Source organism: Oncorhynchus gorbuscha, linkage group LG15 (genome assembly GCF_021184085.1).
Source record: "Oncorhynchus gorbuscha isolate QuinsamMale2020 ecotype Even-year linkage group LG15, OgorEven_v1.0, whole genome shotgun sequence".
In the NCBI taxonomy this organism is placed as follows: Eukaryota; Metazoa; Chordata; class Actinopteri; order Salmoniformes; family Salmonidae; genus Oncorhynchus; species Oncorhynchus gorbuscha.
The window spans coordinates 31790155-31804001 of NC_060187.1; the positions used below are offsets into that span (position 1 = coordinate 31790155).

At 40.6% G+C, this 13847-nt stretch overlaps 1 protein-coding gene across 1 annotated transcript; it reads right to left on the reverse strand.

Moving 5' to 3' along the window:
• Positions 1 to 1624: 1624 nt before the first annotated feature.
• On the reverse strand, positions 1625 to 11111 carry LOC123997591 (LIM/homeobox protein Lhx4-like). The gene is made up of 6 exons (XM_046301984.1): positions 10841 to 11111; positions 6991 to 7162; positions 5238 to 5440; positions 4288 to 4442; positions 3979 to 4150; positions 1625 to 3351 (listed from the first exon to the last, which is right to left on the reverse strand). The coding sequence occupies exons 1-6, from the start codon at positions 10917 to 10919 to the stop codon at positions 2972 to 2974; spliced, it is 1161 nt and encodes a 386-aa protein (XP_046157940.1). The 5' UTR covers positions 10920 to 11111; the 3' UTR covers positions 1625 to 2971.
• Between the last annotated feature and the right edge of the window lie 2736 nt (positions 11112 to 13847).

The following is a 13847-nucleotide window of genomic DNA, read 5'->3' on the forward strand; positions in this document are numbered from 1 at the left end:
TGAGTGATGTTAAACACCACTGTTTAAGGTAATTGATGCTATTCTTACCTTCTGGTGCTTGGTCATAGCTAAGTCATCAAATATTAATGATAGGTTGCAGTCACTCCTGGCCCATATGCTTCTTACAAGGTAAGAACAAGATTGACAAATTATGGAAATTGAGTGAACAATCCCTAGGGCCTTGCTTTGCTTGTCTGTCACACCTTTCCCCTATGAGAAGGAAACACTAACTATGGTCCCTCCTCTTTTCTTCTGGTTCTTTAGTGGTGGGCCGGACATAGCTAGGTCCTTCCCACTGCTGAGTTGTTGCTCCTCCTCTTCCTCTGCGGTCTGAAGACTAATCTCTTCAAACTGCATCTGCTATCTGCTTTATGATAGAATATACATGTAAACATTAAAGAGAAATACACCCACTTTAAACCAAAGACATTTTAGCTTTATTTCCTCATATAGATATTTCTGTACACAGTTCCTATCAATGCACAGAAGGCATATATGAATAGTTTCAGTGCTATCTTTTTCATCTTTTTTAAAGACACATGGCAATAAATAGCGCTCATGAAACAAGACTGTCAACACCTTTTGAAACTGTACAAAATGTACAACAATTAAGATGCAATGTTCTGAGGCAACAGATTGAACATAAAGTATATTGGTGTGTGTATATATTTGCATGTGTTTTTTTTGTTTTTTTTCCATTGGCTTTCTGGTTGGCATAATGTATGCTCTTTTCAGCTGGTTCAACATTTGGCAATTGACACGGAAAGAAATATAAATTAGCAGACATTGTGATTTTGAGAGATTTTTTTACAGGAATTGTTCTGTCCCCTTATACACGTATTCTCGTCATAAATCTTTAGAAACATTCATGAAAGTCTTGAAACCAACACCATCACACAAGACTGAGATTTTGTAAAACCTCTCTCATCTCACCCAGTGCGGGTCCTAAGATACAGCCTGTAACGCATCACACAACAGCATATTCAGATACCATGACAATCAGGCCATCAGCTGTTTTACACCGTCTCTTAAGTATTACGTTTGATAATCCCTTTTGCATGTATTTATACTGAACAAAAATATAAAACCAACATGCAACAATTTCAAAGATTTTACTGAGTTACAGTTCATAGAAGGATATCAGTCAATTTAAATAAGTTCATTATTATTCATTAGGCCCTAATCTATGGATTTAACATGACTAGGCAGGGGCGCAGCCATGGGTGGGCCTGGGAGGGCATAGACCCACCCACTTGGGAGCCAAACCATCCTGATGGTAAAGAAGATGGATGTTGAGGTCCTGGGCTGGCGTGGTTACACGTGGTCAGCGGTTGGACGTACTACCAAATTCTCTAAAATGACAATGGGGGCAGCTTATGGTAGAGAAATGAACATTCAATTATCTGGCATCAGCTCTGTTGGACATTCCTGCAGTCAGAATGCCAATTGCACACTCCCTCAAAACTTCAGGAATTGTTTTGTGTGACAAAACTGCACATTTTAGAGTGGCCTTTTATTGTGTAATGATCATGCTGTTTAATCAGCTTCTTGATATTTCAGGTGGATCGATTATCTTGGCAAAGGAAATATGCTCACTAACAGGGATATAAACAAATTTGTGCACAAAATATGAGAGAAATAAGGTTTTTGCACATATGGAACATTTCTGGGATCTTTTAATTCAGCTCATGAAACATGGGACCAACACTTTACATGTATTTTTTGTTCAGTAGACTTTGATGGGTGATATTACATCTGTTGACAGAGAAGAGCAGCTTCTAAACAGCCAAAGATACTGGAGCCAGGATGGCTGTTTATGACCTTTCAGCATTAACAGTGAATGTTCCTCAGTCAAGATTAGGTTGGTGTGTGTTTTCTCATATAAATAAATATACTGCATTAATGAAACATTTAGTAAAATGATTGTTCTGTTCCTGTATCTGTCATAATGAGTTAAGATGTTGTCAGCTGCACCATGTTGTCAGCTGCACCAATAAAAGAGGATATCAAATGTGAATTTCCACATTGTTGTTGGGTTGCCTTTGCACTTCTTTCTATCCTACAGTCATTGGGTCATGACGACTTCTAGCAGAGAGCATATTCTTGGAGTAAGAACAACAGATAAATAAATACTGACAAAAGTGTACCCCCAGGACTACAGATAATTCACAGAGAAGAACATTACAGAAGAGAAAGAGTTTGAAGAAAGCGACTTCCTCCTCACAGACACAGAATAATCTGTGGCTCCCACACTGTATAGACCAACATCTAGTCATTCCTAAAAACCCAGTGCTGTTAGTTTCAGTATTACATTTTTTAAAAAACGTTGCATTGTAAAATTAGACTAGTGTCACTGTTTGAAACTAGTTCTCAAATTAAACACTGCTGGGTTGCATTGTGCATTCATCTCTCTTCTGTTTGTTGCTGTCCATGTACAAACGAGGAGAAGTGTAAAGTGCATTGCCAATGTAAAAGGCTTTAATATGAACATTGATCCTCCTCATTCAGAAGCATGCAGGAAGCTTCTTTTTTTTTTTAGGGATTCCATTTAGATTGTGGCCCTAACATTGCTGATGCCTGTTTGGGCTTGCCTCAGGGTTTCATGACAAACATCATCCCAATGCAGGATCTCATGCTGGAAATGTCAAATCCAGTTTTTTTTGAGAATGGAATCAAATCTATCCATATAAAAATGATAATACAGTGTAAGTTCAACATTCAGTAGTGTTTTGTCCTGCCATTCTGTTCTGTGTGGCATCACTGCTCTGCTCAGGTCACCCGTGGGTCTCCACACATCCTTTACTCTAATGTGGTGGGAGGGTAGCTGAAGTGTAGCCTGTCCGGCATACCTACTACTTCCACAACCATTATTGGACAACAAGCAATATCAATTTCGGGGAAATAGAAAATGTAAAAAGCCTGCTTCGTCTGTCTCTGTTCCACAGTCAATCTGCTGTGTTCAAGGTGGAGCTCAGAACTGGGAGTGGTCCATCTCATCCAGCCATGATGCAGGGCTGGTGGGGAAGTCTGGGTAGCCAGTGCTGCTTCCCGTGGAGAGGTCAGAGGTGGGGCCTCCTCCCATGGACCTGAGAGCCTGCCCCACGCCTCCCTGCCCCCCATGGGCTATGATGCTGTCCATGGTGAAGCCCAGGTTGTTGAGCAGCGGGGTGTGGCCGGGCAGTGAGGCGATGGACGAGGGCGACTGGGGGAGACCGTAGGGACTGCCAGTCCGAATGTCATGATAGGGCTGTCCAGTAGCGTCCAGAGAGAAGCCTCCATTCAACACTCCCCCGTCGCCCACACTCCCATACAGGCCGTTGGTGTGACCCAGGTCTGACAGGATCTGGTCATCTACAGAGAGAAGGGAGGGAGGGTTTTAACACTTCTTTGGTGCTGTCATCAACTATATCAACATTATACAGCTTTTATCTTTAAATAGAATTAATTGCCGTTATGAAACCTTTTTATTGAGGCAACATAATCTGTATTTCATCTAGGTAAATGGCATGGGTGTGTAGTGTTCCCCCAGCACTTAGTAAGAGGTCGAAAGACTTGTGATTTACCTTAAGCTCAAACAAAGGGGGTCTGTGCATGCAATAGAGAATATTTGTCTCCGACAATCCCTCCAGTGCTGTTTCAATAACAACAATGCCCCAGAGCACTTTCCCTCTAATTGACTAAAAGCTTCACCTACTTTATAGAGTTTCTGCTATGGGGTTTTCATTTCTCGTAAAAATGGCCTCCTTTTAAAAATGGCTTGAGACTTTTATGAGTCCCCAAAACGGGCTCACAAACATCAAACAACCATAACAACATGGGGATGTCTAAAATGTAATTTGCACAGTAGAAGCTTCTCTTTTCGTGTAGGCTCCATATTGGAGAAGTGTGAAAAGAAAGACAGGAAGAAGAGGAGGAGTTGAAGAAGCAAGAGAAAGATGTGAAGTGAAGGAGGTTTGGGGTTGGGTTAGCCATACTGACCTCTGAAGCTGAGCTCACTGTCACTCAGTCCTGCATCATCTGTTGAACTCTCCTTCTCTGCTTTGTTGCCCCCTCGGTTACGTTTGACGCTTTTGTAGAACTGACCCCAGCGGTGCCGCCCTGCGTCCTTCTTCAGACGCTTCTCTTTCGCACGACGATTCTGGAACCACACCTGCCATTGTGGGAGTAGAGACGTTTGACTTCTAATTCATGTATACATCTACATATTATCACTGGGATGTTATATTAAGCTAGTCCAAACTAGACAACTGCTCAGCTTGGAATTAAAGATCCTGTTGAGGCACACACCTGCACTACTCTCATGTCCAGTCCCGTCTCTGAGGAGAGCTGCTCGCGGACGTGGCGCGCTGGCTTGGGAGAGTTCTTGTAGGCAATTTTAAGGGTCTCCAACTGTTTGGCTGTGATGGTGGTCCGTGGTCGCTTTGCCCCTGCCTCTGAATCATCTGAGAAAGATGTGCACGGATTAAAGAATATCTTCTGGAAGAATGTTGTTTGCAATATTTGCATATAAAAAAAATGAAATTAACTTGTGGCTTTTCGCTTTTGAAAACATCATATAGGCTTGGATGGACTGAGTGGTCATGTATGGCAAGTCAATACCCTTCTGAAACTGTCCCACTCTATCTGTAGGGGATATAAATCTCCCTGGGGAATGCTAGAAGAAGGGAGTTATTGGGGACCCACTGTAAAAGTGCATTGCATCACTTAACATAATCAATCAGTGGGCCATGGAAATTTCCATAAATACACAGGCAGAGCTTTCAGAATCAGATCCATAAAAGGTCACAGCAACTGGAGATGTAATGCCCAAGCAGGACACTGAGAGACACTGAGAGACACTGAGAGACACTGGGACCCCATCCGGCTGGGTTTATGATGATTCTGTCGCTCCACTATCCCACTGTCTCTTGTGATTCCTCAATGCTTCAGTATTATTGTACATAAAGGAGTTAATTGCACCTTGCTGTCTGCTGAACTCCCTGTCTGAATGCTTTTGACTGGGCTGCTAACTCCTGCACCACTCTCCACAACTCCCCTGCTGGACCCTGCTGGACCCATTACTCAGAGCGTCACACCAGCTCCAGATAGTTAATTCAAGTCAATTCCCTGAAGAGGTTCTGAATATGACAGTTTATCAACCAGGGAGATAAGACCGAATTATTCTTTTAAAATATTTGGATGGTGTTTGATGGCCGATTGGCCATAGAACTAGTAGGATGGCCCAGTCAGAAACCTACCATTCTGTTTGGCTGTTTCATAGTCCTCCTTGCACACCAGCCTGCCATCCTCCATGAGGTAGAACTCATCCCCAGTGGCCAGCTGCCGGCTGCACATGACGCAGGCGAAGCAGTGCAGGTGGTACACAAAGTCCTGGGCCTTCCGCACCACCTGAGTCGGAGGGATCCCCTGTTGGCACGACGCACACTTTGTTCCAAACCGCCTGCAAGTACACACACACACACACACACACACACACACACACACACACACACACACACACACACACACACACACACACACACACACACACACACACACACACACACACACACACACACACACACACACACACACACACACACACACACACACACACACACACAGACACACACACACACACACCCACCTGCCATCAGAGACACAAACCCCACACAGAAGAGGTGGATGCATCTCCACTGTTCAGAGGCTGAAGATGATAATGGCCTTATAGCATAGTTATAACGTAGCACACATAGTTTCCACTTCCACCTGTAATAATAGTTTCTGTAATACTACTTGGGTTAGTTGTTAGTTGTAGAGGGGCAAAGCATCAGTGGTGGAATGTATTTGTGTTGATGGTGGGCTTGTCCTCAACTTGACGAATGGCCTGGATCAATGCAGTGGAAGTGGAGGCTATAAGAACCAGTAGAGAGAGCCCTGCACAGTAAACAGGCTGAAGAGAACCAATAAAACACTGACTCAGGATGAGGCTGTAAATCACAAAGCCTATACAGAAAAATAAACCCTTCCTTTAGACCAAGGAGAAGTGTCTTCATTACTGCTAGGAAATCCTGCACTATACTCCAGTTTCCAGCCCAGGCCTCAGCCCCATCATCTCTACTCCTCTCCCTGTCTCCGATAGCATCCCCATAGTGCACACGCAGCATCACTGCAGTTGTAACAGCAAAAATTGCCCCTATTGTCCCCAGGGCCGACTAATAAAGTTATCTCCACTCTCTGACTCGCAAGCTTTTTAGGTCTCATTGAAGCTTCTGACATTAAAACCTCTCAAACATGATTTAGTAAAAGACAGTACTGATCCTGTTTTGGATAAAAGTCTAACTTAATTTACTTCTTTAATGCCTCAGAAATGCAATCGTAAAAAGATGGAAGCAAAAGAAAGAGAAAGAGGGATGAGAAGAAATTCAAGTTGCTGTTGTGTGTGTCCAGCAAAGGCTGCTAGATCAGTAATTCATTCAATTCGTATATAGAGTGTTTGGAGTTGAAAGTTTGATTGTTATGTGTTCTGTCTTATCCAACATAAGTATTCAAGTATTCAGGACAGAAAGGCAGGAGGATGTTGTAGGATGTTCAGCTTGATTAACCTCATTGTGTTGGTCCTGTCACTAAGTATTGACACAAGCCTGTTTTTTAACATCCACATAATGATATTATGTTATTATATTATATTATGAAAGTAAATTATGTAAAGAGGAAAATCCTCACTAGCACTAGTCCTGTATGATAAGTGAAGTCAAACCTAGTCCATGAGTAATGTGCTCACCAAATCTTTCCTCAAAAGCAACATGCAATACAGACCACTCTGATCATGTCACAGATTTTACAAGTCAAAATCAGTGCAATTTTATTGCCATTTTTGAGCTCACAAATATTAAAGTAAATCACTTCTACAAGTAATGTCACTTAGCTTGCAGCAATCAAATGCTCAAAATTCCCATTCAAACAAAATAGGTGAATTTTTAAAGATTAAGATGAAGAAGTGGAACTCACTTGAAGAAGTCCTCTTTGCAGTACACATTTCCTGCCCGCGAGAAACACTTGTCTGCCAGCAACGCTTGACAGTCTGCGCACTTGAGGCACTTGGAGTGCCAGTGGCGGTCCAGCACCTTCAGGATGAACTTGTCGAGGATGTGTTGACTACAGCCCGCACACTGGGGGATTTCTATGGGGAGAGAGAGAGAGAACACACACCATGAGTTAAGATAAAATATTGGTGGTGGAATAGTGCAAGGAGACAAGGTGAGCATTGCCCTTGCAGGTTTTTGAGATCAGAGCCGGCTAAATTTATGTTAAACAAAATCGGTAATGTAGCCTAATTCCTCACCATTGTGACCCTCGATGAAAACAAATATGGTCTGACAGAGTAAATTGTATCATCATGCCACTCATTCGACTTAGGTTTATCAAAGGCCTGTGCCTGTGCCACAATATTTAGCCTTGAAGTGGATTTGATTGGATAAGCCGACTGATTCGAAAAACCAAGTAGTAAATATATATAATAAATACTAATAGTCATAAACAACGTGAATGAAAAATAACTGGGCTATAAGAAGGAGCAATAACTTCGGCCTTATAGTGTTAAAAACAATGCACTATTATCACCATCAACATCGTAACACCAGCACAGTGTCGCTATTCATGTGATTAGTCTATGCAAAAGGAAATAACCAGTTATTTTTATATTTATAAATATATATACATATATATATTATAATGTGATAGAATAATACATATTAATAGTATTGTTATTATTATTATTTTTGCCATCTTCTTTTTTTTTCATTTTAGAAAATGAAACTTCGGGAATAATTTCCCTCAATCTCCGTCGTCGTCAGTGCAACGGTACCGCATGTGAACAATGGCCAGATGAAGAGAGGCTTCTCATGGTAGACTAAATTGTCTTTTCAGTATCTTAGAATAGCGGGTCAGGGCAAGAAGAGATCGTACTGGAAACTGGCCCCTCAAACTCATGAAAGCGGATGCAATAAGCACCGTTTTTGTGCACAAAATAATTGGCCAATTGATTTTTTTTGTACTCGAGCAGTTTAATATTTGTACTATATCTACAAGTATGTCTGCAATTAGGCTTTGACAAGCCAATTGTTGTTTTAATTATTATTATTTTTTTACTCATACGGCCTATGAGTAATCTAATCACACCCATAACCAAACTGTTGAAATGTGCGTTGTGGAGGTCATGACAACATTTCAAAACAATTACAATACAGTAGGCCTACATGTGCATCTTCATACTGTAGCCTACGTTGGGAGACATTTTTGAAGAGTAAAACATTTACATTTTTATGTATAGTTTCTGGAGGGCTGCTCAATGACCAACATTTATACATAAGGCCTAAGCTAAGCATGCACAAATAGAGGGTTGATTTTACAATACACGAATGAAGGTGATACGGTAGCCTATGCAATGTACAGGAGTTGCATTGTGAGATGCTGCTAAGCTCAATATATTTTATTGTACTATTGCGATGTGGCATTAGCCTATACAGACATCGAAATACCAGGTGTTTCCCAATCAACTTCACAATCAAATGAGATAACTATGAAGTACATGGCTTTTTAAGACTTTTTACAAAACTTAAATGAAAGTTATGTGTATTTTACATCCACAAAATATGAAAGAAATGCCCTGTAGAGCATTATGCATTAAGCTTTGGTGTAAGTGATGATACTGAAAGGAGCACGAGGGACAATCTTGGCAGTATTCACGTTCGATGTCTAATAGCCCCTTCACCCCCCCCCCCCCCCCCCCCCCCTCTCTCTTTCTGCATAACTTGTAAATCACACGATTATACCACTTAAGATCTCTTGTGAGGCTCCTCAAGAGGGGTCCTCAAATCTAATCAAATGTGATCCTATAAGCTTCCTTTTCTCAGTTACAATATATGCATCTCCTACCACATAAATATATCATCCTGTTTTACTGTGTTTCGATTAGCAGAGGATAATTGTGTTTTTTAACAGGACTAAAAAAAAGTGTTTCATATCAACCAAGTCATGTACTTATTAGCTACACTATCGGAATAACTGTAGGTTTTATAGGGAACGAGCACATAGCCTATAGAGCTCATAGGCCACATTGAGCTCATAGGCATATAGCTCATATGTTTTGTAGATTGCATGACCTACACTTCAAAGCAAGCAGACTGTAAAACTATATTCAGGAAATCATCTTATTTATCTTGGGGCCTAAACGTCTCTTGTATCCAAACGGTTTAGAATAATTACCCTTATTCATAAGAGCATGCTAACAGCCATATTAATCATGATAATAATGTTTAGATACATAATACTAAATTGCTTTTATTCCCAGAGTAATGCCGTATTAAATCTTGCATGTATGCACCAATGGGGGTTGAGTGGCAAGATCTTTACACAATCTCATTCGATTTACAAAATTAAAGCGCATACGCCACTAACATATAGTTTTATAGGTTAAACCAATTATATTTCACAATTCTGCATTGTTTCACTTTGTGCATGAAACATTATGGTTCACTGCCTTTACCAATAAGGTAGCCTAAATGAAGGTCAATTCAAGACAATTTTAAATGGGTTAAATGATAAATGATGCTAGATTTTGAGCAAAAATATACTCTCCTGCGCTGAAAGAAGCAACAACTCGTTTGGATCTGTGATGTAAACTATATAGTATTTCATTGTGGATTAAAAGCAACATTAGAGGTAATAGAGTAGGTCTATCTATACATTTCCGTGGCTCGCATATGAATAATTAGGTCAGGGATGTATCCAATTCCACTTCCATCTTGATTGCAGCTTCAGATTATATAGCATAGATGATCAAAACTGAGTTAAAGAGCAGATGCGAAGATAATGAGCCATTTGAGGCATTGAACTATTTACTGCACACACAATGTAGTGAAATATTCCACGTTTGTCATTTTTTAAATAAAAATTTAAAATACTTATTTTAGTAGGCTATAATATCATATCACAATCTGTACGTGTAATATAGCCTACACCCTATGTGTCAAACAATAATAAGAGTGACATAATTGTACAATTATGTAGCCTACAATTGTACAATAACACAGCTATAGCAGAAACATCCAAGCATACGCAAACATAGCCTGGATAATTCCGATACGAATCAGTAATAGCTGTCAGTCAAACTGGTGGGGTATGGAGAGTAGGTGATGAGAGCGTCTGATCTCTCGTCCATGGCCAGACAAATAAACAGCTGTCTCATCTCTGACCAGAAGCAAACTTCTCATACAGCTCGAGGGAATAGAATAACAAAATGCGCTCGAGGTAGGGAATATGAATATTCCCGTATAATATAAAATAATGTACAAACATAAAGTGTTTATGCCTTGATAAGTGTTATACTATTATACACATGTCCCAACCTAGGCCTATATATGCTCATGGGTTCTAATAGTGTAAAACCAGCATTTACAACTCGTGCATAAGGCTGGGGGTTGGAAACACAACATTACGAGCAGTACAAACGCATACTTTAAACAAAACATAGGCTACATGTGATACATAATCTCTATCCATACAACATTCCATAAAAGTCCACATGAGGACCAGAAGATCAAAATGAAATGCATAATATCCTCACTTCAAAGAATAATATGAAACACACGTTATATGAATAAGTAGAATAATATGAATATATATGATCCAGTAGAACAATGTCGCTGCCTTCTTTAGCCTTGGCTTGTCTGTCTCTCAACCCAGTTTAATTAAACGCTACATATTTTTTTCTACAGCAGTGCCCTGCAGCATTTCAGAGCTCGGCTGCCAATTTCCGTATGATATAATCAATCTAGAAAATGAAGTGGAAAAGCCTTACGTTGCATTGGCACTCCGAGTATCTCGGGTACACCCTTCACAGGACTCTCTGTTGGTAGAACAGCAGCACTTTGCATCATTGTGATCCAGAACGGGGAATAAACACACACATATACACGCTCAACAAGGTGGGCTGAAGCTCCCGTCTTTTAGTGAGAAAATGTAGAATATGTCAAATAGAAACAGGGTATGAACCCTTCTGTAGATCTAGCTGTCCCTTTAAAGTCCGGTATTTTTTATTATCCTGGAATATTGTCCATGCGTGCGAGATTTCGCCGTGCTCTTTTGATGTGGATCATACAAGCCGCTTGATTCATTCACACTGCAGGGGCAACTGTGACGTCACCCCAGCATAGGAACCACCAGGGACCAATGGGATCCTCCATCAAGCCTCAAATGGGCGGAAGAATTCTGCTCCTGAGCGCAGGTGTACAGTGAGAAAGACGAAAGAATTGGTGACAAAACAGAATGCCCCCAGAAAGAAGCAACCTTCTTTAGAATAGTATCAATACATATAGTCTCGCTAAACACATAGCATTGTCTTTCTAGTATGAAGGGGTAAAATGTTTTTCAGCTGAATATGGAAATACGCTTCAATAGATAGACTTTGCACTATCGAAGCGTCTCTTTCTTCAGAGACGTGAAAGGTAACATTGAGCAACCGCTACTAGCCTATACAGCCGAATCCACAGCCTACCTGCTCTTGTGACATATGAAATTAATACGTTTTATTTTAGTTTTTATATCACCTTTATGTAACCAGGTAGGCCATTTGAGAACAAGTTCTCATTTCCAACTGCGACCTGGCCAAGATAAAGCAAAGCAGTGCGACACAAACAACACAGAGTTACACATGGGATAAACAAAAGTACAGTCAATAACACAATATAAAAATCTATATACAGGGTGTGCAAATGTAGTAAGATGAGGGAGGTAAGGCAATAAATAGGCCATAGTGGCGAAATAATTACAATTGAACAATTAAACACTGGAGTGATATGTGTGCACAAATGGACGTGCAAAATTAGATACTGGGGTGCAAAGGAGCAAAAAACAACAACAACAATGTGGGGATGAGGTAGTTGGGTGGGCTAATTACAGATGGGCTGTGTATAGGTGCAACTGTGGTAAGCTACTCTGATAGCTGATGCTTAAAGTTAGTGAGGGAAATATAAGACTCCAGCTTCAGTGATTTTTGCAATTAGTTCCAGTCATTGGCAGCAGAGAACCGGAAGGAGAGGCGGCCAAACGAGGAGTTGGCTTTTGGGATGACAAGTGAAATATACCTGCTGGAGCGCGTGCTACAGGTGGGTGCTGTTATGGTGACCAGTGAGCTGAGATAAGGCGGGGCTTTACCTAGCAAAGACGTATAGATAACCTGGAGCCAGTGGGTTTGGCGACGATTATGAAGCGAGGTCCAGTCAAGGAGAGCGTACAGGTCTCAGTGGTGGATAGTATATAGTGTTTTGGTGACAAAACGGATGGCACTGTGATAGACTGCATCCAATTTGCTGAGTAGAGTGTTGGGGGCTATTTTGTAAATGCTATCGCCGAAGTCAAGGATCGGTAGGATAGTCAGTTTTACTAGGGTATGTTTGGCAGCATGAGTGAAGGAGGCTTTGTTGCGAAATAGGAAGCCGATTCTAGATTTAATTTTGGATTGGAGATGCTTAATGTGAGTCTGGAAGGGGAGTTTACAGTCTAGCCAGACATCTAGGTATTTGTATTTGTCCACATATTCTAAGTCAGAACCGTCCAGAGTAGTGATGCTAGTCGGGTGGGCAGGTGCAGGCAGTGATCGGTTGAAGAGCATGCATTTAGTTTTACTTGCATTTAAGGGCACTTGGAGGCCACATAATGAGTGTTGTATGGCATTGAAGCTCAAGGATTTGACAATTAGCTGATCTTTAAATTGCATGTGGGCAAAAAAAATAATGCTCTAAAACCTTCAGGAAAGGTAGGTCATATCTGTTAGGATAGGAGTTATTGAATTTGGTTTGCCGATAGCATACAAATAGGCCCAAAAAAGCAAGTTTATTACATTTTGTTGATTGGACATATAGGACCTTCCACCCCCATCTGGCATATGGATGCATGAGTGTAGTATGGTTGTTAAAATAAAATCACCTTAGAGCATGAGCATCAGCGTGCGGGGTTTTCCTTTTTATTTATCGTTGATTGGACACAATCACAATATTTGTGTCTGATCTCTGTGAATGGGATGTAACCTGACTGCAAGGAAGACCTATTGTCCGAGAGCCTTGACAGGTATTAGAAGTCCAAGCACAGTCCTTCTGACAGTGTTCATTTCAATTCCGCGTTTGAGAGACTGCTTTCGGATAAGATATTCCCCCCGGAGAGTTCGTAGTTCAAGCAAGATGAACTCAATCTTCGCTTCCAATTTGCTTCAAGCATGTACAGTGTGGTTGCTATACGGTCCTATTCCACTCACACGTTGAACGAAATCGAAACCTTCAAGTAGCCGACCGTCTGAATCTCGGAATATCTGAATACAAAAGATCTATAGCATATAGGCTTATGTCTGCTATTACCATAACCCGTACCACCATTACTAATATAACAACAAGTGTTTATATTAATGATCATGAACATTGAACATTTATTACATTAAATAATATATGTAGCCTATTAATCATTAACCAATTATTGTATTACAATATAGCAATACTACTAATAATAAGAACAATACTAACAATACTACTACTAAGAATAAGAATAAGAATAGCCTATTAATATCAACAGAATTTTGATAATGAACACAATAACTGTAGAATATTATTTTGTCCAGACAACAATTGAAAGAGGAAAATATACATTTGGGGCATAAGAAATATCCGTTGTTTTTCTATTCTCCTTGCATCCTCCCACAGTCGTCAATATTCCACGTTTGTTCAACATACTTTCGTTGAAATGACGGAAACAACGTCCATTCACCCAGCGTGTGCCCAGTGGGCATCTTCTTTCGTTTTCGGAATATGTACAACTAC